Genomic DNA, 25,158 nt, shown 5'->3' with positions numbered 1-25,158 from the left:
CCAAACTACCTGATTATCAGACATGATGTTGATAGAAAGCACAGATCAGGTTGCTGTACGTGACAAGAATTATTATTTATTACAGGTAATAGTTACCTAGATCTGGTAAGCAATTAAATTAAATTAAATTAAATTAAGTGACCTCTACAAAGTGAAACTGTGAACTCCTTATAAAGTCCCCCTGACATGCACACAGCCAAAACACATTAACAGGGGGGTGGGGGGGGAATAAACATGGTTGAGGGATGATTTGAAAAACAGCTCATAGTCTTTGTTTCCAAGATCTCTTGAGTTGGCTCTGAGAGAACAGAAGGTGTCTCCTGCACCTTTTATTTCCCAAATGCTTCCATTGGTTTGCAAGAGGCACAGGCTGATTGGTTCACTTTGGACAAGTCCCTGGCATTTCCACTTCAAAGTCACATCTTACACCATCTACTGATTGAAAGAGAAGTTGGTTTTCTTCAGGCTTAAAAGGGTTTATTACAGAGAACTGAGAGACTGTGAATTTGGCTGCTGCAGACCTGCTGATTTCTCTTCTGGTCTAACAAGCTTCTCAATAATTTATTCACAGGTCAAGCTATTCAGCTTACTGACAACCAGGAGCATCACTGAGCTCTTGGTAAGCTTTGCTTTTGATAATTGGTCTTAGTTCACAAACCAATCAGCTTCACTTGTACACACCCCCTCAGCTCCAGTTTGTCCGCACTTTGCTGAAACCCATAGCTGCACAAACAGGGCTCACAAAAAGTATCAAATTCCTTAATTTCAAGCCATCATTTTAAAACTACATGTTTCAAAACAGTTCTCCATTTCATATTCACGTTTTAAAAGAAACAAAAATGAAAAGACAGTCTTTACAATGATTTTGTCCTTACGAAAATGGAATACCAATTCAAAAATATGTTTTATTAGAAAACTTGAGATATGTAAACAACAAAACACACTCTTACATCTATTCATTCTTCCCCCACCCTTAGGCAACGTTAAACAATCTTATTAAACATTTTGCTTATTCTAACATTTTGCATTCAGAACAATGTATCCACAATTGCATTTTTTTTACCTGTAATATGATTAATTTTCACATTAAATAGTTGTATCAAAGTCACCATCTAAATAGACTTCCATTCCAATTTTTTAACCTTTCAATTAAGGCTCGTAGATTATGATCAGTATTAATTCATGTTGCCTTGTTATTGGCTCGGGTATAGACTTTAAACTACTGAAGATTCAACAAGAATTCCAAAGTTTATTTTCCCATGGTAGAATACTTTCTCTGAAATTGATTTAATTTCATAGTGAAGTACACCACTGGCTTTTCTATTCCCGACTCAAACACCTGCAATAAAACAACACCTACTCCTAGGTTACTGGCAGAATTGCCATTTTGGAAGGCCTGGAAAAATTAGGTGTGGCCAACACTGGCTCACTTATTAAGATTGCCTTTAGCTTCTCAAAGGTTACTCAGCATTCTGCATGGATTTGATCACAGAGTATTCCCTTCCTTATTCTTTAATGTTCACTCATTTTGAGCCAGCTTGGATGTTCACTGCATTTGTGTGTTGCCATTTCGTGCTTTGCCTTGCCTTTTTGCACACTATCCACTCAGCCAGAGTTTATTGGCTCACAGCGTTTTTGGCTTAACTTGCTTTTTAGTGCAGGCACAAAGCCATGCAGCTTGGCAGGCATTATCAGTCAAGGGGATGGACATATTAATGACCGCCACAATGGTATGTTAATCTCACAATGCGCCAGATGCCAGCAGCGAATGCGTTATAAATGTTGCATGTGCATCAACCAAATGGCCATGTCTCAAAGTCCAAAGGGAGCAGTCCTCAGTCAAGGAGACCACCTTCAGTCAGAGGGTCACAGCGCTCTAAGTCATGGGCCAAATCCAATATCAGTCCAGTGACTTGGATATCATCAGTCGGCCCCTTGGGACAGTCAGGGTCAAGGTCTTGTCATTGTCCAGTGAGAGGAAATCAATGTCGGCCACTCCACCTACTCCCCCACCCACACCCCCCACACCCCACCCCCACCACTCCTCTCTCTCTTAGTCCTTTGTAAGGTATTGTCAGCCGTTCTCTCTTAAACTGAGACAAAGAGAAGCATTGAGTGAAATGAAAGAGGCTGGCATGGATCTTAGTGCTGTGCAGATTGGGGGTTGGTGGTGGGAGGTGAGGCACTCCCGAGTGCATGAGAAGGCAGCATAGAGGCTGTGCAAGGTTAGTGGTGTGGGGGATTAGGTGGCTCAGAATGAATGGTAGTCTTGACATCAGTAGACCATGAGCCTCAGTTGAAGGTGAGTGCAGCAGAAGATATAGAATGAATGTTAGGTAGCAAAAAGATGATGATGGCTCTGACCTTGTATAGCAGAGGTCAATGACCTTCTTTCTACATTGTTGGACATTCCTCCTGACTGTGGAAATAGCATTGATCCGTGTGGCAAGCTCATTCTCAGCTGGCAACATTTGGTGGCCTAGTCTATTCCATCAGTCCCAAGGAAAAAGGTTGACCCTCGTCTGCAGCGCTTTGTTTCCCACAGCCTCCAGATTTCTACCACCAAAGTGGGGTATCAATTTCCCTTGGGAACCATGGAGGGGCAGCTCCAAACTGATCTGGTGCAAGGCTGAGCTTCAACGGTGCAGCTGGAAATCCCAGGAGCTCCCAGCTGTAACACTGAAAAAGGGTATAACCAGTGGGGCACCAAAGAGGGCTGCTGGTGCACAGATAATAAGGTACATTGGAATCATAGCGTAAGACAACTTGGAAGGCACCATGGAGAGAAACCCTCCATGAAACTCACTAAAACTGACACATGACCAATTTCTGGTAAGATTTGGCCTGACATTTCTCACATTATTTTTGTGCAAGTAGGTAAAAATTGTTAATTTTTTTTTAATATTGCATCAAATTAGAGCAGTAGTTTGATTTGTGCTCTGAAGCATAACATCGGTATTTGGAGAAAACATGCACATAAACCACCTCAGATTAGTTTTGAGTGGTAAAATAATTCAGAACTACCTAACTGTTCATATGATTTAAAGGGAAACACAATAAAGTTATCCAAAAGGCTGGGGAGATTCCCTCCTATTTGTTTGATAATGATATACCATGGAAAAGTGCATAGTGTATCAATTTCATTTAATTCCTTATGTTATCAATAACATGGAAATGATTATCCCTAATGATTATCCCTTCTGTGTAGGTGGCAAGGAAGGTGCTGAGATGGGCAAATAACTGGGTGAGTTAGACTCAAAGAGATACTTAACTCTTCCTTGCCATCTCAGTGACTAAGGTCTACATGCAATCTTCTTGACTCGTCATCAATTAAAGCTCTTATTTTGTCATTACAATGGCCATGAAAGGGTCTACTCACCATTGGTTTGATTATCTGCCTTCCCAGCATACAAGAAAAGTGACTGGTTTCAATTGATGTTTGACCTGTCGATTGAGTTAAGAGGGTAACGCAATGGCAAAACTCCAACTTTGCCTCTAACCTCCCTCTCTCCACAAGCTCCACCTCACTTGACAGGAAAGAAAAATACTTATCTTATCACTGTTTAAGCCACTAGATTCTGGGCATATGCACTCGGCTGCACTATAACGCCTGTTTCTTCAATGTGAATTGGCTTTTACACAATTGAAGAATTTAGATCGTTATTTGTAGAATGCATACTTTCCTTACCTGTGTTAAATATAACATGATTTTGGCCCCATTAGTTTATATGGCATGCCTATTGCGTGATGTTCTTATAATGTGAGATCCCACGAAAATTGAACTATCACATTACATCAGAACTGACTGTAATGACAATTTCTCAGAGCCAGAAGGTGCTGGTCTCTGATTAGCTGGCAGCTTCTGGTGGAGCAGCATTTCAATATCCAGGCTCATTTGCCAAGTAGCTTGCCAGTAAGTTCTCACATGTCTGAAGGGAGCTTGATCTGGCAAGGTTTCTTTCTTTTAGAGTGAGTGGGGAGGTCATCTCTGAAGGTGCCTGACCACACTTGTGCATGGAGCACTAAATCTCAGCCTAAAAAGCTACGATATCAAACACATACATGTGATTTTTAATTTGGTTATGTGGCTAATGAAAAGATAATCTTCAGTGATTGATATGTGTGATGGAAATGGGAAATAGATGCCTTTGACCATTATTTCAAGTCAGCAATTGAATCAATAGGCCAAAGAATTTGCCTTTCCCCAGTTCAGTTCACTGGATATAACTGAGTTTCCGAAATGTCCTGCAGATGTCAATGTTCTAGGATGAACAGATGGTTATTCAAGGTAATGGCAGCACACTTTAATAATAAGTGTTACTATGTACACAAACAGACTTGAGGATTGGAAAGATTTAAAACTCATCACCTCCAGTCATCAGGATCCTTTCCAATCTGTGCCATCAGAAACAGAAAAAATGTTCAAGCAGCACAAAATATATATTTACTTGAAATATACAGATCTATATATACTTAATTTTCTACACAAACTTGACATCGTGGACAAAAGGTAATGAAATGTAATTTCTATAATAATTACATTTTACTTTGCTTAAATACAATGGTAAGTTGGTGCAAATTTTTTCTGGAAACTAACAATATACCAAGTATACTAACCATTTTAAGATGCAGCATATTGGGCTGACCATATGTTCCAGTACTGCTCAGTGGCTGAGTGATTCATGCCCGTCATATTCTAGTATATCAATTAAACCTCCTTGAATTCTGCATGATTTGTGTCTGTGTTATTAAACCCTGCTAATTCATCCCACTTATATGTATGTTATAAATCTCTAGGAGTGCTGCATGATTCATGAGAATCTGCAAGCATGTTACTGCAAATTTTGTGCTTGTAATTAACAATAAATTGTTTATAATATTGTGCAATTAAATCTTCCAGTCACACTGCAAACAAATAATAAAATGGAGTTTTGTTTTAATATATTTGAAGGTAAAGATTTCTGTCTTTATGATTAATAGATTATCAGCTTATCTTCACAAACATTATTATTTGTTATTGAATTTATTAATAGATACAACCCAACCAGTCTGTAAGTCACCTTGGGACCAATCTTACATTCTCATTATAGTGCTACCTAGATTTGAAAATTAATGAACAGTAACATATTCTTTTCATTTTTTATTACATATAGATCATCGTATTTGTATTATAATTTTACAGTATTGTACACATCTCCTACTTTTAACAATTTCTTTACTATAAAAGCACCAAGTTTTAGAAGATGGAATTCAGGTGACTGCAATGCCCAAAAGCAAATGGTCACATGGATATCTCTAGTACTTCTTTACATATACACGTTCACATATGATAATATAACACTATTTTATAAATGTGCAAATATCAAACATAATGCTCTCAACAAAAGTGCATGCATTTAAGTATGTGAATTATTTATAAAAAGTAAAGTATATAGTGATACCAAATGCAATATATTGAAATGGATGAAAAATTTGCCTAAAGTTTGACCTCTATATAACTGTTTGACATATTTTTTAAAACAAAAACAGATTAGAACTTATTAAGTACTATAACTGGATTTCACTGTGGTGTCTTCTAAGATGTCAGCTCTATCAGTAGAGTTAGGGCTAATTCTGTATGAATTTAGAAGTAAAGTAGAACTGATTACACCAGATGTAGCTTGGAATTTTTGGAGCAGTTCAGCTGGACTTGAATCCAACCAGTCAAATTCAACATGTTTACAATTGCATTATGGTGTACAGTAAATACTTAGGTTTGTTTTAAGTTATTCTTTGAAGTATGTTTGTTTTGGTGTGCAGCAGAATATATAATTTTCTGGGAATTCTTAATGAAACCAAATAAAGTACAGTTTTGTTTTAGTCCTATTAACAAGCCAACTTCGGGGAATTTAAATTATTTTGCCCTGACACCCTAGTCAGTTAATCAGAAAAGGAAATTCCATCCCTTGTTTCACATGAGAATAGAGACACCCTTTTTTTTGGTGGTAGAATCTTGTGTCCTTTGTGTGTACTGCTTCCTGCAATTTTTTTGAGCTGTAGACTAGTTTAATTTTGAAAAATGAAATATTAAAAATCTTTGATGTAACCTGTGTTATATAAATAATGCATTTTAAAAGTTAAAATTTATGTGACATGTACAGTATATTTAATTTTATTCTTGTGTAGGTATAAAGAACCATATAATTCACCCATGACTGTATTGCTCAAGGATTATTCTGCTTTCTTTCATCTTAAAATACCTCAGATTATTCTGTACCACTACATCTGAAACAGTGTCCATCTCCCTGAAATAAATGATCATATAATTAACAAGGATGAATCATCAGAGAATTCCAACACTGTTCAAGTGTTCTAGTCAAAGGTGGAACTAATTCATTTCAACTGATTTCCACTGCTTGCTGCACATTTTTGATTTTTTAAAATTCCTGGCAACAGCCTTAGATTCATGAGTCCATACATCAAGTCAGTAGTTTAATGCGCAAATGAAATTGAATTCAAAGCAGAAAACTAATTGAAGGACAGAAACAAAGGTGCTCAGTAATGTGGTTTTATTAATCTGGAGTATTGCATTTGCATAATTATTTCTTCTTTTAGTGTGCCTACAGACGCTGAATGTTATAATGAAGAGCTTGTTCTTGGCAAGAGCAACAAAATGCATTCATTGTGCAGAAAAATAATATTCTTATAAGAAAGACAACTATTTGAAAATTAGTTGCTTTGATTTTGGATTGCAAGGAGATCAAATTCTGTGTCAATTTGATTTCAAAAATTGTCATCATATATTGTTTATGCAAAACTAAATCTTTATTACTCAATCAATTAGGAACTCAAGCTAATTATTCAACCAATAATCAATTGTATACTACAGAAATAATACAACATAGCATTTAGTGCACAATTACTCAACTAAGTTATGCATGAATGTAATCTTATCACAGCAAAACAGAAACTATGGGAGATTGTTAGTGAAAATACAGGGTACAGCGTGTGACTTCCTTAAGTAAAATCTGGTAACTTCATCATTCTTGAACTACTCAGACAGAATGATAGCTCTCTTTCTAATGGTTGCATTTTGAAAATGAGGAGGACATCCTGACTTAAGTGCTATTACTGTGTTATTTTGGCAGCTGATGTAAAATACTTAGAAGTTTGGCCATGCATAGACTCTGGCTCTCTCTGGTTAATGTGTACAGTGTCTCTTGATTAATACATTTTTTTTGACTAATACTCAGTCCACTTACGTATGTACTCAAATGAGATTTTACAGGAACTTTCTTGCATAGCATTTCAATTTGGCCTTTTATCAAGCTTAATAGATATCTATTTGTTTCTAAGATACTCTCTTATTTCTGAAGCTGATGTTGTGGTAAGTATTTCAAAATTAAAGCTGTTGCCCTGTGTATCACACAATAAGCCCTAAATTACAGAATCATAAAATCATAGGAGGCCATTTTCCCTCATGTTTGTGTCAATTCTTTGTGGAGTTATCCAAATTATCTCACTCTTTGCTTCCTCTGCTGTCACTTTGCCCTTGGAGTATTCCCCCAATTCCCTTTTGAAAGTTAGTAATGGATATACTTTCACCACCCATTAACGCAGTACATTCCAGATCACAAGCCATTGCAGAGAGAAAAAGAAACTCATCAGGCCTTTAATTCTTTCACTGAGTACCTTGGGATGGATTTCTGGAGAGGTGCAAAGGTCAGCTTGGAGTCATATTTGCCAGCAAATTTGTATCAACAGCCAGCACACCAGTCTTCTGGCATGATCCTGCCTTCAGCAAATTTTAAAGCAGTGCTGTATGGGCAGTGAACATTTCTGGCCTGCCACAGTAATGGGTGGGAAAAAAGGTCAATTATAGGGGCTATTAAGGCACTCTCTGAGTGGTGCCTGGAATTTTCCACATGGCAGCTGGTGCTTCCCCGATTCTCTGAATATTGCCTGATAGATGAAAGCAGGTTGGACCACAAATGTTTCTGTTAATTCATATCAGCCACATGTGCAAGAAAGCTGCAGGCACTCTATTAGCACACTCTAGAAGCAGTGGTTACTTCTTATTTTTGGGTACTAAAATGTCTGGCGGGTTTGTTCTGAGGCAGCCAACATCGGCTGTACTCAGCAAAACCAAATCTACCTGCAGCCAAATAAATGTTGCTCAACAACCTTTAAGTAGTAAACAACAGTATTCTTTTAAAATATATATGCCTGTAGATAGGGTCAGGGGGAATGTTAGCTACTGCTGGTAATCAATGCTGTTCCCAATCCATGCTACCTGCACCTCCACACATATCATCTATTGCATCCGCTGCATCCGATGTGGCCTCCTCTATATTGGGGAGACGGGCCGCCTACTTGCAGAACGCTTCAGGGAACACCTCTGGGACGCCCGGACCAACCAACCCAACCACCCCGTGGCTCAATACTTTAACTCTCCCTCCCACTCCACCGAAGACATGCAGGTCCTTGGACTCCTCCATCGTCAGAACATAACAACACGACGGTTGGAGGAAGAGCGCCTCATCTTCCGCCTGGGAACCCTCCAACCACAAGGGATGAACTCAGATTTCTCCAGTTTCCTCATTTCCCCTCCCCCCACCTTGTCTCAGTCGATTCCCTTGAACTCAGCACCGCCCTCCTAACCTGCAATCCTCTTCCTGACCTCTCCACCCCCACCCCACTCCGGCCTATCACCCTCACCTTGACCTCGTTCCACCTACCACATCTCCATCGCCCCTCCCCCAAGACCCTCCTCCCTACCTTTTATCTTAGCCTGCCTGGCACATTCTCCTCATTCCTGATGAAGGGCTCTGGCTCAAAACGTCGAATTTCCTGTTCCTTGGATGCTGCTTGACCCGCTGTGCTTTAACCAGCAACACATTTTCAGCTCTAATATTTCATACAACAAACATTTCCCTTATATGTCCCAGGAAGAACCAGAAGTAGCAGATAGGGATCTTGGGTTCTAGCAGACTCTCCCCATGTCAACAGCCTTCATGATTCGTAGGAATATAATCTGTTAATGTACAACGTGTGCATGATCACCAGTAGTACATCATGTAGGATGTGTCCACTCTATTAGCAGTTGCCATGATGCTTCTACAACAAGCTACAAACCCTGACCTTCGGGCTATCTGACAACAAAGCAAATTTTTGTAATGTACTGACTTGAAAATAGAGTGGAATCCCACTTATCTCCCTTATGTTCTGAAAAAATTTCTGTGTTTCCTATTCATCGTCACCTCCCAACTCACCCCCTATCCTCATCCCCACATACCTAATTTCACAGCTTCAAAGCCTTACCTACTTGAAGGCCACAGTAATGCTGAAAATACTCAAATTTGGTTTACTCTTCATTGGCTCTCTATCTGCACCATTTGATTCCACTGAATTGAAACCTGAAGTAAATTGGGGGTGTCATTATTCAAGCACAGGAAATGTTCTCTGCATTTACTTTGAATTTCTGCCGCATCCAGACCTCAACTTTTGCAACAAGCTGAAATCGTCAAGTTAAGATTTCAATCAACATATTAATAGACAAAAAATGGGAAAATGTCATTATTATACAATATCTAATCAAATTGATTGTTGTAAAATTCAATTTACAACTTCATTATAAGATTTAGTCACTCAAAATTTGTGACTTCTTCAAAGTTTTTTGTGTGATTAATGGGAAAAGGAGAACAGAGTGCCAATTGGTAACCAGATCAATAAATTATAGACTGGTTAGTTTGCCTAGGCAATTTCCATCAAATGTGGCATAGGAGTCATTAAAATCTGATGAAAAGTATGATGAGAAGAGCAGCAAAAGGATTTAAAATTTTGTGGAGGGTGGGGGACGGGAATTGTTAGGAATAGATGCTAAACAGGGATATATTTTCCAAAGATGTAGAATTCTGTACAGATGCTATATTCTGGAAACCATTGACAAAAAGGAGAACTGAATACATGATGTACATGTAAGTCTACCATGTGCAATGGGAGGCAGAATGGAGACACCTACTTGCAATGATCTCCCAGTCAATGGATAGAGTGACTATCTCCATGGAATAACGAAGGTGGAAATCCACTTAGACCATGTCCACCTCGACCGAGGCCAGGTATACACTGAATGCCAAAATGTCTGTCACTTAAATAGAATAGCAATTAGGTTAATCTTGGTCTTACATGTTATTTGCTAGTCCATGAGAGAGATAATTGTAAAAAGAGAGATGAAGTGTTTCCACTCTCACCCATGAGACCTACTTGATATAATAACAATGTCCCTGGCACCAATGCGAGTAGCTAATGCTGTACTGCTTCACTAGCTTCCTCCTCATTATCATTCTCATTCTTTTCTTCCACATCCTCAGTATCATTACTGATAATCTCTGATCGCTGCCTTACTTTCCTTGCAGATTAAAACCTCACTACTATGCAATGCTGTATAAAGCAATCTTCTGAGCTGCTACATGCACAATAGTCTGTTCAGATCATTCTGTGCACCTGAAGAGTAACTTAAGCAAACCAATGGTTTGTTTAATAAAATAGGAACATAGAACATAGGAATTAGGAGTGGGAGCAGGCAATTCAGCCCATCGAGCCTGTTCCACCATTTAACAAGAGCATAACTGATCTTATCTTGGTCTCAACTCCACTTTCCTGCCTGGTCCTTTATCCCGCTTGAATATACCTTGTGATAGTACAGAATTCACTGTAGCTATTTTATTTTATTTACCCAATATACACTGTTGGGCTTTACTGTTCAGGTATCTGTTGTATGTCACCTACTATGTTAGAATGGGTATCTCTCATTTTATCTTTAAGTGTGTTTATAGACATCAACATGCCAGGATATTGTGATTGTCTTTTGATTAAAACATTCCAAAAAATCCACACCTATCTTGCACACTCCTTCAGAAAGATCTTTCCATGATTGCACGCGAGCTGGTTGTCAATGTAGTGAAAGCTCTAAAAGTTCACAAAGTCTCCTGGTTATTTTGTAAAGTTTGTCATTTGTGTGCAATTGACAGTGACCTCCATCAGTGGAAAGCCAGCCAATACTGTAAAGCTAGGTACCCACTCATGCTGACTGACAATGCTACAGATAAGATTCAAATAATTGCTAGAAATGCCGAACATCACTACCAGTTTCATTGTTTTTGCAGGCTGGCAAATAGAAGCCTCCAGATGTGTGTCCAACAGTTCTTAAAAGGATCTGAAGGCAAAATATTACTTTGATAGCCACTGGTAACTCCTGGCCACTAGATCTAGCAAGTAGCAGGAATTATTTTTCTGCTTGTCACTTCTATGCTCTGCTTAACCCAGAGATGGACTTCAAACACATACAAAGATGTGGACAGGGAAGATCTATCAGTTCATCCAACTGTCCACATAAATGTCATATCTTTGACATCATAATACGTATGTTTCCCACCCCTCACAGAGACTGGTTACTTTTCTTAGAAGGAGGAAAAAGCAGATAAAATGCCCAGCTCAGTTAAGAGTATTAAAATAAGCAATATTTGTCGCTAACTCTCTTAAGTAATCAAAACATAACCATGAAATCTCACTTGCAACCCCTGCATCTTTCCAAAGCTTCAATATCACTCAAATTGTGAGTAAACCAAAACTGGATACAGTATTGTAACTGCGAACGATCCAAGATTTTGTGCAAGGACAAAATATTGTGGGTTTTTTTTTGTGCATCATCCTGTAAATGTATCATAATTTCCCTGGCTAGTGTCTCCCAGAATTTGTCTTGACCTTTACTGTTCTAGACATAAAAACACCCACATCTCTTTCCTTCAATGTTCGCCCTTTTTCTTGAACAATGTGTTTATATATACACGCAATTCATCCTTCCAACATACAACTTCATATCTCTATTGTAAACTTTATTTAACAGACATGGGCCAATCAAATTATAGATCTGCTTGTAGATACTGAGTACTGCCTGTCGTCCTAACATTTTCATACATCTTATGAATATGTGCAACATCTTCCAGTCTTTTCTCAATCCAGTGCAGTACCCTGACACAAATATCAAAGTCTTCAATCTTGTTGAGGAGCTCTTTATTTAGTGTTTTGTCAAAATCTATTTGAAAGACTAACAAACTAATATCTAATAGCTTTCCCAGAACCACAATCTTCGTGAATTCTTCAAAAAGTACAGATCGGACAATGAACTGTGAATTGTTTTACCAAAACTTCGATGTAGGTTGTATCATCCCTCTCAATGTTGTAAATTCTTAAGACAGCCGACATTTGAGTGATATTCAAAATGAAGATATTGCACCAAACACTGGTATACCCTAAACCCTCACCCACTTACCACCATATACCCCAAAACCCCCTGCCAAATGTACCCCCTCACCTACATTTAATCTTTACTCCCTCATCCAATGAGCATCCTACAACTTCATCCAAGTGGCAGCTACCCATGCAAGTAACATTACTTTCTCAGTCATGCTACCTGTAACCCTCATTCACCTGACATACTAACCCCTCACTAATGTGGCACTTTATTCACCTGCTACCTGTACCCCATTGACACCCTGGCAATCTAAGTCAATGCCCACTTGGCACTTGAATCCATCACCCACTTGCCACATATATCCATGACCCCCCCGGCATGCTATCCTTCCGCCCAGCTACCACATATACCACTCACCCACCTGCTACCTATATCCCTAATGATGTACAAACTGGAACCTTCACTCACTTGTCATTTACCCTTTCATACACCAAGTAATCTATCCCAACATCCAAGTATTACCCTATCCCTTGCTTGCCTTACATGTATACCTTCTCAGTAGTAGAATACAGTCGATATTTGAAAAAGGGAACATGGTTTTCATGCAAACCTGCTGTCTGGGTGGCTTCAAGGAGTCCTGATCCCACCTGTCGTGCTTCAGCTCGGAAGGTTTCCAGTCCAGAAGATCACCAAAAACACTTCTTCAAAAGTTGCCAAAAATTTCTAACCTGATGTGAGTCAGAAATGGGGATTACAATCCAAACTAAAAGATTCAGACCAATAATGTCTGGTTATAAATAATGTTGGATTATTTTGTCTGAGATGGCTTAGTTAATGTTCTTAGTTTTCTAAACATTTTACACATTTCCCTGATTTTGCTACGCTAAACCAAAGGAGATTTCCACATAATCAGCTGATGAAGCTGCAATTAACACTACTTTTCTCTTTCAAAGTTTAAGCTCCAAATTAAGTGTGAGAAGCTTGTTTAATTTTGTTCAGTTATACTTATATTTTCAGGATGACTATTTCTAATAACATTGAAATTATATCATTAACTGGTATAATGAGAAATTTGCAGTTATCATAAAGTGCGACATTTACAGAATTGTACAATAATAATACAGGTAGAACATATCAAGCTAGAAAACAATTTCTTTATCTCCACCAAGGAATCAAAATTCAAAGATGTTTACATCAATCATTAGATGTAAATAAAATAGATGAATTAATAACACCTGCAGCTAATGTTTGGCCTGAGCTAATTTCACTTGTAACACATTCGATCCAATTGCCAACAGGGATGGTGAAATTTTAAGTTCTGTAGGGCTTCAAATCTATCACTGTTTAAGATCTCTCTTTGACAGTTACTTTATGAAACACCTGTATACAAAATAAATATGATAGTCAACGTGGCTCTGTGCATGGGAAATCATGTCTCACAAACTTGATTGAGCTTTTTGAAGTAACAAAGAAGATTGATGAGGGCAGAGCAGTAGATGTGATCTATATGGACTTCAGTAAGATGTTTGACAAGGTTCCCCATAGGACACTGATTAATAAGCTTAGATCTCATAGAATACAGGGAGAACTATTCATTTGGATACAGAGCTGGCTCAAAGGTAGAAGACAGAGGGTGGTGGTGGAGGGTTGTTTTTCAGACTGGAGGCCTGTGACCAGTGGAGTGCTACAAGGATTGGTGCTGGGCCCTCTACTTTTTGTCATTTATATGAATGATTTGAATGCGAGCTTAAGAGGTACGGTTAGTAAGTTTGCAGATTACACAAAAATTGGAGGTGTAGGACAGCAAAGAGGGTTACCTCAGATTACAACAGGATCTGGACCAGATGGGCCAATGGGCTGAGAAGTGGCAGATCGAGTTTAATTCAGATAAATGCGAGGTGCTGCATTTTGGGAAAGCAAATCTTAGCAGGACTTATACACTTAATGGTAAGGTCCTAGGAAGTGTTGCTGAACAAAGAGACCTTGGAGTGCAGGTTCATAGCTCCTTGAAAGTGGAGTCACTGGTAGATAGGATGGTGAAGAAGGCATTTGGTATGCTTTGCTTTATTGGTCAGAATATTGAGTACAGGAGTTGGGAGGTCATGTTGCGGCTGTACAGGACATTGGTTAGGCCACTGTTGGAATATTGTGTGCAATTCTGGTCTCCTTCCTATCTGAAAGATGTTGTGAAACTTGAAAGGGTTCAGAAAAGATTTACAAGGATGTTGCCAGGGTTGGAGAATCTGAGCTACAGGGAGAGGCTGAACAGGCTGGGGCTGTTTTCCATGGAGCGTCGGAGGCTGAGGGGTGACCTTATAGAGGTTTACGAAATTATGAGGGGCATGGATAGAATAAATAGACAAAGTCTTTTCCCTGGGGTTGGGGAGTCCAGAACTATAGGGCATAGGCTTAGGGTGAGAGAGGAAAGGTATAAAAGAGACTTAAGGGACAACTTTTTCACGCAGAGGGTGGTACATGTATGGAATGAGCTGCCAGAGGATGTGGTGGGGACTGGTACAATTGCAACATTTAAGAGGCATTTGGATGGGTGTATGAATAGGAAGGGCTTGGAGGGATATGGTCCGGGTGCTGGTAGGTGGGACTAGATTGGGCTGGGATATCTGGTCGACATGGACGGGTTGGACCGAAGGGTCTGTTTCCATGCTGTACATCTCTATGACTCTAGTGTTATAATCCTATACCATTATGTATTACTTTACCTTATGCTTTGAGGAAGAGGTTAAAAATAGTGACCCTATAATTATTGTTGATCGTGCTGTTTGGACACATCTCAAGAGCGGCTGAGAGGTAAAGTAACTGATGATATTATCACTGCATCTCAAGACCTTTACAGAGTCATAGAGCTGTACAGCACAGAAACAAACCGTTTGATCTAACCCGTACCTGAAACAAGATTTCCTAAATTAATTCAGTCCCACTTGCCAGCATTTGGCACATATCCTTCTAAGCCCTTCCGATTCATGTACCCATGCCTTGAAAATGTTGTAATTATACCAGCCTCCATCACTTCCTCTGGCAGCTCATTCCATACATGTACCACCCTCTGTGTGAAAAAATTGCCCTTTAGGGCCCTTTTAAATTTTTCCCCTCTCACTCTAGTTTTGGAGTCCCTTACGCTGAGAAAGGAATCTTGGCTATTCACCCTCACCATGCCCCCCATGATTTAAAGTACCTTTAATAAGATCACCCCTCAACTTTCAATGCTCCATGGAAAATAGCCCCGGCTCTCCCATAACACAAACCCTCCAAACCCGGCAACATCCTTTTAAATCTTTTCTGCAAATTTTTGATTTTAACAACATCCTTCCTCGAATAGGGAGACCAGAATTGAATGCAATATTCCAAAAGTGGCCTACCAATGTCCTGTTCAGCCATATTTATAAAAGTCAACCTATTTGAACATGTTATAATATACCTCAATGGCCATTACATCCCAGGTGGGATTTGAATCCAGACCTTTTAACCCTGACATAGGGACATGATCATTTGCCACAAGACCCTTAATTGTAACTCTTAATGTTAACAGTAATGTTGGTGCACCTGAGATTGAAGTTATTTCTCATACAAGAATTAACTACAGCATCTCACAAACCAAGAACACTTAGTACAGCAAAGTTTAAAAAAAAATTTAAAGCATAAACTATATGTTCTAGCTAATCTCCTGTGATAATAATCCTGGGTAATTTAGGATCCAGTATATGATTGGGATATTAAGATGCTCAGGGGAGAGTTATGGTTAATTACACTTAACCCTTTTATGTCACTGGTAACAGGTATTGCAAATCTCAGGGAATCAATTTGAGTAAACTTTCTTTGTACTTGGCACTTTGTTATGATGTCCTGCTTTTTTTTCCATTCTAGAGAGAAGGCAGAATGATTGACAGAGAGAGACAGAAACTGAATGAATTAGAATGAGAGATGGAGAAGTGGGAGAAGAGGAGGAGGTTGAAGAGAAAAACAGTGCGGGGGGGGGGAAATTAATATGGGTGTGAAGTTGGGAGTATGAGAAGATTGGGAAGCTGTTTTCAGTAAGGGGGTGGAGAGACATGCTTTAGTGACGGAGCTGGCCTCTGGCACCAAACAATTGCCCACTGGCTACAAGCTAGCGAGATCTGAGAAATTCAATCATTAAAACAATGGTCAGCGTTTCTGTTTCATTGACAGGGGTATCAGCTGTAGAGGTACAGGGAAAAATATTTCCTTTCATAAACCTCTCTGCCCCACTACTTCACAATCCTACTTAAAACAGATCTCTTGACATATCATTTGGGTAACATCTCTTTATGTGGCTCAATATCAAATTTTATCTGATTTTCTTTAGATGTTTTGCAATGTAAAAGGCACTATTCTAAATTAAAATTATTACGACAAGATTTAGTGCATGTCCATTGCAAGTTTTGCACTCCATAGTCAGATTGACATTATTACTCCTCATTTGGATGCCTTTACAAAATTTTTGACTACTTTGACAGGTGTATATTTATTTTCATACCTTTCAATCAGGAATTAAGTTAACATCTATTGAATTCATAAGTTATTTCATACTTCTGCATACTCAATATGACAGCCTTTTTTAAAAGAAGGACATATCTGAGGATATTAGCTCAGTTTGAAGTTGTCATGTAATGCTAACTGCTGCTTATTGTTCTCTACTGTCACTTAATAGCATATTCACAGCACTAGCTATCCTTGAGGTTGTGAGACTGCTCATACTGTCAATATATAAAATTTGAAAGCATTTAGCTTCATATGGCATTTCACGTACATATGTAATTGAAGATCAAACATCGGGGAAATTTCAACAACCATTGGCTTTAACAGTGAAAGCCTACTCATTATCCCAGCACGTTATTTTTATTTCAGATCTCACCCATTTCACTTTGAGGCTGACACACCATAGCAGAAAGAGAACATCAGCAATACCAGCTGTTAGACTTCATAATATACTGAGAGCGGGCATCCAGTTTGGAACAGAAACAAAGTGAACTGCAAGTACCTATTGGCCTGCTTGTGGACATTTGAATAGTCTTTCACGACATTCAGCACCAGGGCTTTGGAAAGATTTCACTCTGGAGAGTTGGAAATGGTGTGTCCGGTGAAATAGACTCCAGCACTTCCTTCCTGATGAAGGGCTCTGGCCCGAAACGTCGAATTTCCTGTTCCTTGGATGCTGCCTAACCTGCTGTGCTGCCTAACCTGCTGTGCTTTAACCAGCAACACATTTTCAGCCCAGCACTTCCCTATCCCATCAAAAAAAAATACTTATAGTACTGTTTTTGTTTGTGATCCTTGTCTGGTTTCAGTGGGAAAGATACAACAGTTTGCGCAGGTCAAGATAACATAGCAGCTGGAGTCCAATAATGGCATCAATTTGTTTATTTAAGCATTGTTTTGTTAACATCAGATCAGTGTAGATGCTGCCTGCTTAAGTGAACTTACTGCAGGTTAAGAGCAAAGACAATAGGGCCCAGGTGGAACATTTGGTTGATTTGAATTTTTCAGTTTGCAATGCATAGATAAAGATAGAATCAATTCAAAATAAATCTAACTTGCAGGAAACTAACCAAGTTAAATTGATCACGTGCAAAGACACAGTGAGTCTTTTGACTGACCATAAATAAGGCAAAAGATTGACTTTATAGCTTTAAGTGTCAAGGGTAAAGTTGAGATTGGAAACAATGACAAAAGGCACTGGAAAACTTCAAGTCCCTTGTTAAAGTTACGCTAAAGAACAAAATCCAGATTGAATGAGCTATAGATAGTTGCACCTGATGACTTAACTGGAATCTAGAAGTCCAAAGTATTGGCACATAGTTGTATAAAGGTCCAGTGCACTCACTAGTATACAGTGCTCCATTCTACAGTTCTAAGACTTGGGCTCTGAGGAAAGAAGGTACCAGGAAAACAACTCCTACTAAAACTTACATATTGTGCAGAGCGCTCAGTAAGCTGCATGGCCAGAAAGCCAAATAACTGAGTTAGGTTAACAGTAGTTCAGGAAATCAAAACGTTGCTCATTACACCTAGAGAGACAGAGACAGAGACAGAGAGAGATAGCCACACATCCAACTCAGAAACAACATCTCAATAGTCTTCTCTTGACAACAATGAAAGAAGTAATTGAAAGTAAAAACAAAAGAGAAAGAGGGTAAGATCAGATGGTTGGAGACATGAATTGATGGAGACTTGAAAAAAAACCATAGCAAAAGTAATCAATGCCAATGGTCTTCCTAAAGATATGGTGGAAGTGAACAAGTGGAGTTAGATTAAAATGATCCTGTAATGTTAGTTAGATTAAAGAGGTTTCTGTGAACTATAGCTGAAGCACTACCATGCTATCACTGATAAGCAGGTGTTTAAAATTCTACCATTTTAAGTGGGTATTTCCATTAAAGCTGCAATGTATGAATTTATAATTGGTACATATTCAGGTACAGGACTACTTCACATAATATTGATAAGTATATTTACCACCACAAAGAACTACATAGAGGTTAACATGCTACAACAATTGTTTAAATACACTCTATTTATGAGACAGATATTAAAATGCAGCTCAGATGGACAGGATTTATCTCTCCGACCTGTCAACTTCATGGCTTCTAAATTAAGTGAATTCGGTTCCAAGTGAACTTGAGTGCACAATAAATGAAGTGTCACAATCTCGACACTAAAATTTGTAATTTTGAAGTTCACTGTTTGTCTAGAAAAAAAGGGGTGTCCCTCTGCAATGAGCCATGTCAGTTGCACATGTCAAATGTGCCAAACTATGATTTTTAATCTATTGGCTGGAAACATGAACTGAACTGATAAGAAGTAGCCTTTTCAAACAAAACAAAAATACTTTCAAAATACAACCCCACTGAGTATGAGACAGCAAGTGTGCATCCCACCAAAAGATGACGAATCCCTGGAAGTTAAAAGGGCTGCCATCTCCTGTCTCATGAACAAGGAACATATAGCAATCAAGCATATAATGCTGGAGGCAGGCCATTAAAGCTAATCGCTCATACAATGAAAATTTGACTAAAAGTGGCAATTCCTGGACCTGATCACATTGCATTACAATTAAAATGAGCAATCACGTTTGAACTTCTGGTTAGTTGGAGAGAGCAGTGAAAAAACTAACCAACTCCTTGGTGTTTTTGAAGCATATCCTGTTCAGGAGAACAAAATAAGCACCTGAAAAGCTAAAGTACGTTTTGTTTTCTCCCTTGCTGTCTCTCCACCCAACTTGCAAGCTTTTGGGACAGAAATGCTGTTGCTTGACTCCTCTTTCTATCTACTTCAGACAGAGATATTTAAAGAAAAAAAACTCAATTCCTCAATTGTCGCTCCAAATTAATTCATCTTCAGTTTTACTTAACTTTGTATTGAAAACAGAAAACCAACCTATTTCACCTGAAGCCAGCAGAGTGACCAGACTTCCGACTGTGTTTTCTTTCACTTTTTTAAAAAATGGACTGTAGTTTGACCTCTGTATCCTTCCCGCTCCATAACCTGTATTGTGTTTGCTTGGGATTCCAGTGGATGCTGGAAGAGAGGAAGTCTTCGCTTAATTATTTAACTTGGATTTGTTTGAGCATCATAAAGCTAACCTTCCTTTCTTGAACGCAAGAAAACCTGTTCTATTGTTTCTTTCATTGTCATAGTGTGTAAATAGTTGAGAAATCACTGAGCTGGTAAGTATATCCTTTTCTCAAACAAAAAGCCGTTATGGTCAAATAAGGAGAAATCCAAAGTTAACTTCTCTTCATTTGATTATAATCTATACAATCATAACAGACTTGAGTGCTGAAATAGAGTTGAAGATAACCCACTGCCCATGATTAACATTTGTCAGCTTGAATATGCCAAAATTAACAAAACATTGTAATAAAGTAAAACAAAGTAGGTACATTAGTAAATATTTTCCACAGATGAAAACTATTGAAGTAATTAATACTAAAAACCTATGAAGAAGAAACTTCGTCATGAAATTATCAGTGGTGCAAATTGATTAGTGGCCTGTTTACCATCAATGTTGATAATATACCAATCACTTCTCTTATCCAATTGTTGCTTAGTTGCACCTTTGTGATATTTAAAACAGATGATGAGTGAGAGAACTGACAGTGCAGCCATAAACAAGGATGCTAAAAAGATTAAAGACATGTCAACTTAAAAGAAGTTTCTGGTACATCAAATGATAAAGCAAGAAAAAAAAATGCAGCAAGTATCTGTCTGTAAATAACAGTGAAAAGAAAGGAAAATGTACACATTTAAATTACACCTTGTCATTGTCTGAAAATCTGTTTGACAGTAATTTTAAAGTTGACAGTAACAACATGAGATTTTCCATTTCATTTTCAACAGTGCATTCATCCTCTTTGACTTTTACCCAATTTAAAACTAGTTTATATGTAAACTTGTCAATCTAGCAATTTACTCAGGGGAACAAGTGTACTTTACCAAGGATGTTGCAGTTCAGAAACCTGTCAAGAAAAGCCTATAATACACTCCTTTTCATGTTCATTGTTGCTTAAGTAGCATCTATTGGCGATCAATACTCTCCATTAAAGAATAATTTTACCTTTTCAAATTGAACCTATGTATTATTAAAGATGATATTGCAGCATGACTATTGAATTTTCTTGTGCTAGATCTATGAACCATACTAAGATATTCTAGACATATAGGTTGACACATAGATAAATAACTACATTAATTTTCAAAGCAGAGTATGAACATATTTAATATAAACAATGATAACTAACTCCTAGTTGTCTTCCTATGGCATTGCTCATGGACTAAATAAAAATAGTGGAACTGTCTCTGGACTCCTTTTCCTTGGGCTAATTATTTTCTTCTGTCTTGCTGGTTGCTCTTCTATCTCACCTTCTTTCTTCTTTGCTCTTTATTCTCTCAAATCATTTTCTCCTTCCAGCATATTTGGTTAATGCGATAGGAAACATAGACAAGGCAGAGTATCAGACAAGAAACACAAAAAGAATCACATGCTACAACAATAACATACTTCTTCTATTATTGGCAGACCATTTGCCTGGATATCGCCTGATTGACAGGTTTACCTTCCAATCAGGTGAGAAGGATCCTATAACAGGCCACAGGAAATGGCCACTGTGAAATGTTGGTTCCCATTCATCTCCAACATGATGCTGATACATTGGAGCAGTTTCTACTCTGGATTATTGAACTATTAACAGAAGTTAAGAAAGTTAATTCTATTTTCAGTACAAAATGGATAATTGTTGCAAAATTGCTCTGCGACAATAACAAAACAAGCTCAAAGTGAGTTCACAGCTAGTTTTACATCTTCTTCCAAAAACAGAACTTAGTTGTTCAACTGTCTTGAATTGCTCTTTGCAATCGAGTAATAAATTAAGTAGCATTTCCATATTTTTTGTTATCCATGAAGGTAGAGAATATTTAATTGAAAAATAATAGAAAACGTTTGTTAAAATTGACCTACCTTTGTACTCTGTGATTAACATCTGATTCACCATGGCTATGTGTTTTTCTGAATCAAAAATACAACTGCATTATATGCACTATACACAATCAAACTTATTAATCAAATAAAACATTTAATTGCTGCATTACTAAATACATGACAAATTACAATTGTATTCATATATTATGTAAATCAGTTGATAAAATTTGTTAATACTAACCAGCTTCTGCAGTTTATCCTGGTACCCACTGAGAGAGTGCAGTGCCTGCCATATTAATTGCATGCACTTGAAATTCATACACAGTAAATTGTGCTAAATTAGTAACCATTGTATGAGTCTGTGGTGGAATTGATGTGTTTTCATAACGTGGTTCTGAGATTGATTAAAGGTTAAAGAATCCACTGTCTTGAAAAATGCATCTTTGAGGAGGATTATACAACCCATCTGGTTGTCAGAATTCTCACATGCTTAGTTCATATTGAGTTATTATTCCTCGGAAGAAATTTAGGTTAGAAATTTATATTTGCACATCTTACCTCTTCCCATTTACCCCTCAACACTACTTTCAAGGTGACATTACTCAAATTGCAACTACTGAATTAAATGCAGATTCCTGTTAAAAACAATAAGTTAAATCTAGTTAGCCTAACATATCTAACAAAAGTGGCAAGTAGAAAATATGCGTTTGCAACTAGCCTTACAGGTACCAGATATTATTTAGCAAAAACATCACAAAAATCGTAAACGTTCTATTTGGCAAGAACTGATTAGGGATAGTCAACATGGCTTTGTGTGGGGGAAATCATGTCTCACAAACTTGATTGAGTTTTTTGAAGAAATAACAAAGAGGATTGATGAGGGCAGAGCAGTAGATGTGATCCAAATGGACTTCAGTAAGGCATTTTACAAGGCTCCCCATGGGAGACTGATTAGCAAGGTTAGATCTCATGGAATACAGGGAGAACTAGCCATTTGGATACAGAACTGGCTCAAAGGTAGAAGACAGAGGGTGGTGGTGGAGGGTTGTGTTTCAGACTGGAGGCCTGTGACCAGTGGAGTGCCACAAGGATCGGTGCTGAGTCCACTACTTTTTGACATTTATATAAATTATTTGTATGCGAGCATAAGAGGTACAGTTAGTAAGTTTGCAGATTACACCAAAATTGGAGGTGTAGTGGACAGCGAAGAAGGTTAGGTCAAATTACAACAGGATTTTGATCAGATGGGCCAATGGGCTAAGAAGTGGCAGATCGAGATTCAGATTAATTTAGATAAATGCGAGGTGCTGCATTTTGGGAAAGCAAGTATTAGCAGGACTTATACACTTGATGGTAAAGTCCTAGGGAGTGTTTCTGAACAAAGAGACCGTGGAGTACAGGTTCATAGCTCCTTGAATGTGGAATCACAGGAAGATAGGATGGTGAAATAGGCATTTGATATGCTTTCCTTTATTGGTCAGAATATTGAGCACAGGAGTTGGGAGGTTGTGATGTGGCTGTACAGGACATTGGTTAGGCTACTGTTGGAATATTGCATGCAATTCTAGTGTCCTTCCTATCGGAAAGATGTTGTGAAACTTGAAAGGGTTCAGAAAAGATTTACAAGGATGTTGCCAGGATTGGAGGATTTGAGCTATAGGGAGAGGCTGAACAGGCTATGCTGCTTCCTCTGGAGTGTCAGAGGCTGAGGGGTGACCTTATAGAGGTTTACAAAATTATGAGGGCATGGATAGGATAAATAGACAAAGTCTTTTCCCTGGGGTCAGGGAGTCCAGAACTAGAGGGCATAGGTTTAGGGTGAGAGGGGAAAAATATAAAAGAGACCTAAGGTGGAACTTTTTCACACAGAGGATGGTTCATGTATGGCATGAGCTGCCAGAGGAAGTAGTGGAGGCTGGTACAATTGCAACATTTAAAAGGCATCTAGATGGGTATATGAATGGGAAAGGTTTGTAGGGATATGGGCCAGGTGCTGGTAGATGGGACTAGATTGGGTTAGGATAGCTGGTCGGCATAGAAGGGTTGGACCAAAGGATCTGTTTCCATGCTGTACATTTCTATGACTCTATCTATGACTGATATCTAATTCAAACAATGCGATGGAACTGAGGGACCAAAGAAGAGAACATCTTCTGGGTATTTACTGTTTAACGGTTGTTCGCATTTGAAGCATAAATAAAGCATTTCAGATTCTGGGACCGGAAAAATAGATAACATGTGCTGAGGCAACTGAATAGGTCGAGCAGCATCGATGGAAAGAAAACACAGTTTTGAGTCTAAAATTACTTTTCTTCAAAAGAGGTCGCATTGGACTTGAAACATTAACTCTGAGGGCTGAATATTCCCAGCCGCCATACAATATGGATAATGGCAAGTCATCAGGGAAAATATGGCAAGTTTGGAAAAATAAGATAGTCAACATTGACAAAAGCATGTCTGATCTTCTGCTCAAGGTTTAAATGAAGATATGAGAGTAGTGAACAGTGAAAGACCTATTTGCAATCATTTGTCTTTCATTATTAGCTATTCTCACTTCATTTGTATGCAGTTTGCTATTCTCACACACGGAGGAGAGAAACATGACAGTGACAATTCCCGACATGAAAATGGCTCCAACTTGCCACTTGCTTGTCCAGGCCTCCACCTTTGTCAGTCGACACCAACATCTCTGGGGACACCCTATGGGCAGCACCTGCCTGCACTTCATCCTGCCCATGGAAGTTGACATTGGAACAGCATTAAGAACATTACGTCATTCTGCAATATCTCCAACTCATGTAAAGTACAGTTATTCACTACAGTACTGCGCATTGGAACATATTAACAGCTTGCATTGTAATGGTGCTGCCAGATCACTTCATACACAGGGTCAAGCAGCCACCACATGGGTTGGGGAAAGGGACATCTCAGGGATCTTACCATGTTCTCTTAGCGTACAGTCACTTTATGCCTACTTGTATCCTCACATGACCTCTGCCACATCTTGCCTTTCCTTGTTGTGTTTCACCACTTCATTCAAAACTTATAAGCTTGTTTTGCACTGCCTTTCAGTGCAGATACAGAGCCAGGCAGCCTGTCATAGCTGTCAGCAGTAATTAGGCAGGAGAGTGGCCACATTGCTGCACAGCACCATGTTATGTCAATGTTGAAGTAAAACTATGTGTCAGCAGCTTAAACAGAAAGCACACTGTGCTTCAGTCAAATGGTCATTCTCAAAGTGTGAAAGGAGAAGTCCTGCAGGGGCTGTTTTCAGTCAGAGGTACAGGTACAACAGGCCAAGGGCATTGGCTAATTTCAGTTCAAGGCTTGACACAGTCAGTTGGCGGCTTAGGTCATCCAAGATTGGGAGGATCCATGTCACTACAGTCCAGGGAATGGACCATCATAAATCCTGCAGGGCTAAAGCAACCTATCCAGAGATTAGCAGTAAGTCAGAAAGGGAATTGTATAA

The 25,158-nt window shown here is 38.6% G+C and overlaps 1 protein-coding gene across 1 annotated transcript in view; it reads right to left on the bottom strand.

The window, feature by feature from the left end:
- Positions 1–25,158, bottom strand: part of ush2a (Usher syndrome 2A (autosomal recessive, mild)) — a 985,309-nt gene that overhangs the window by 754,114 nt on the left and 206,037 nt on the right. The window contains 3 exon segments of the mRNA XM_060830996.1: positions 9,305–9,395; positions 13,468–13,540; positions 21,953–22,080. Of these exon segments, the coding sequence (XP_060686979.1) occupies positions 9,305–9,395; positions 13,468–13,540; positions 21,953–22,080 (292 nt within the window).

Source organism: Hemiscyllium ocellatum, chromosome 10 (assembly GCF_020745735.1).
Source record: "Hemiscyllium ocellatum isolate sHemOce1 chromosome 10, sHemOce1.pat.X.cur, whole genome shotgun sequence".
Lineage (NCBI taxonomy): Eukaryota > Metazoa > Chordata > Chondrichthyes > Orectolobiformes > Hemiscylliidae > Hemiscyllium > Hemiscyllium ocellatum.
This window is presented reverse-complemented; position numbering and strand designations above follow the sequence as displayed.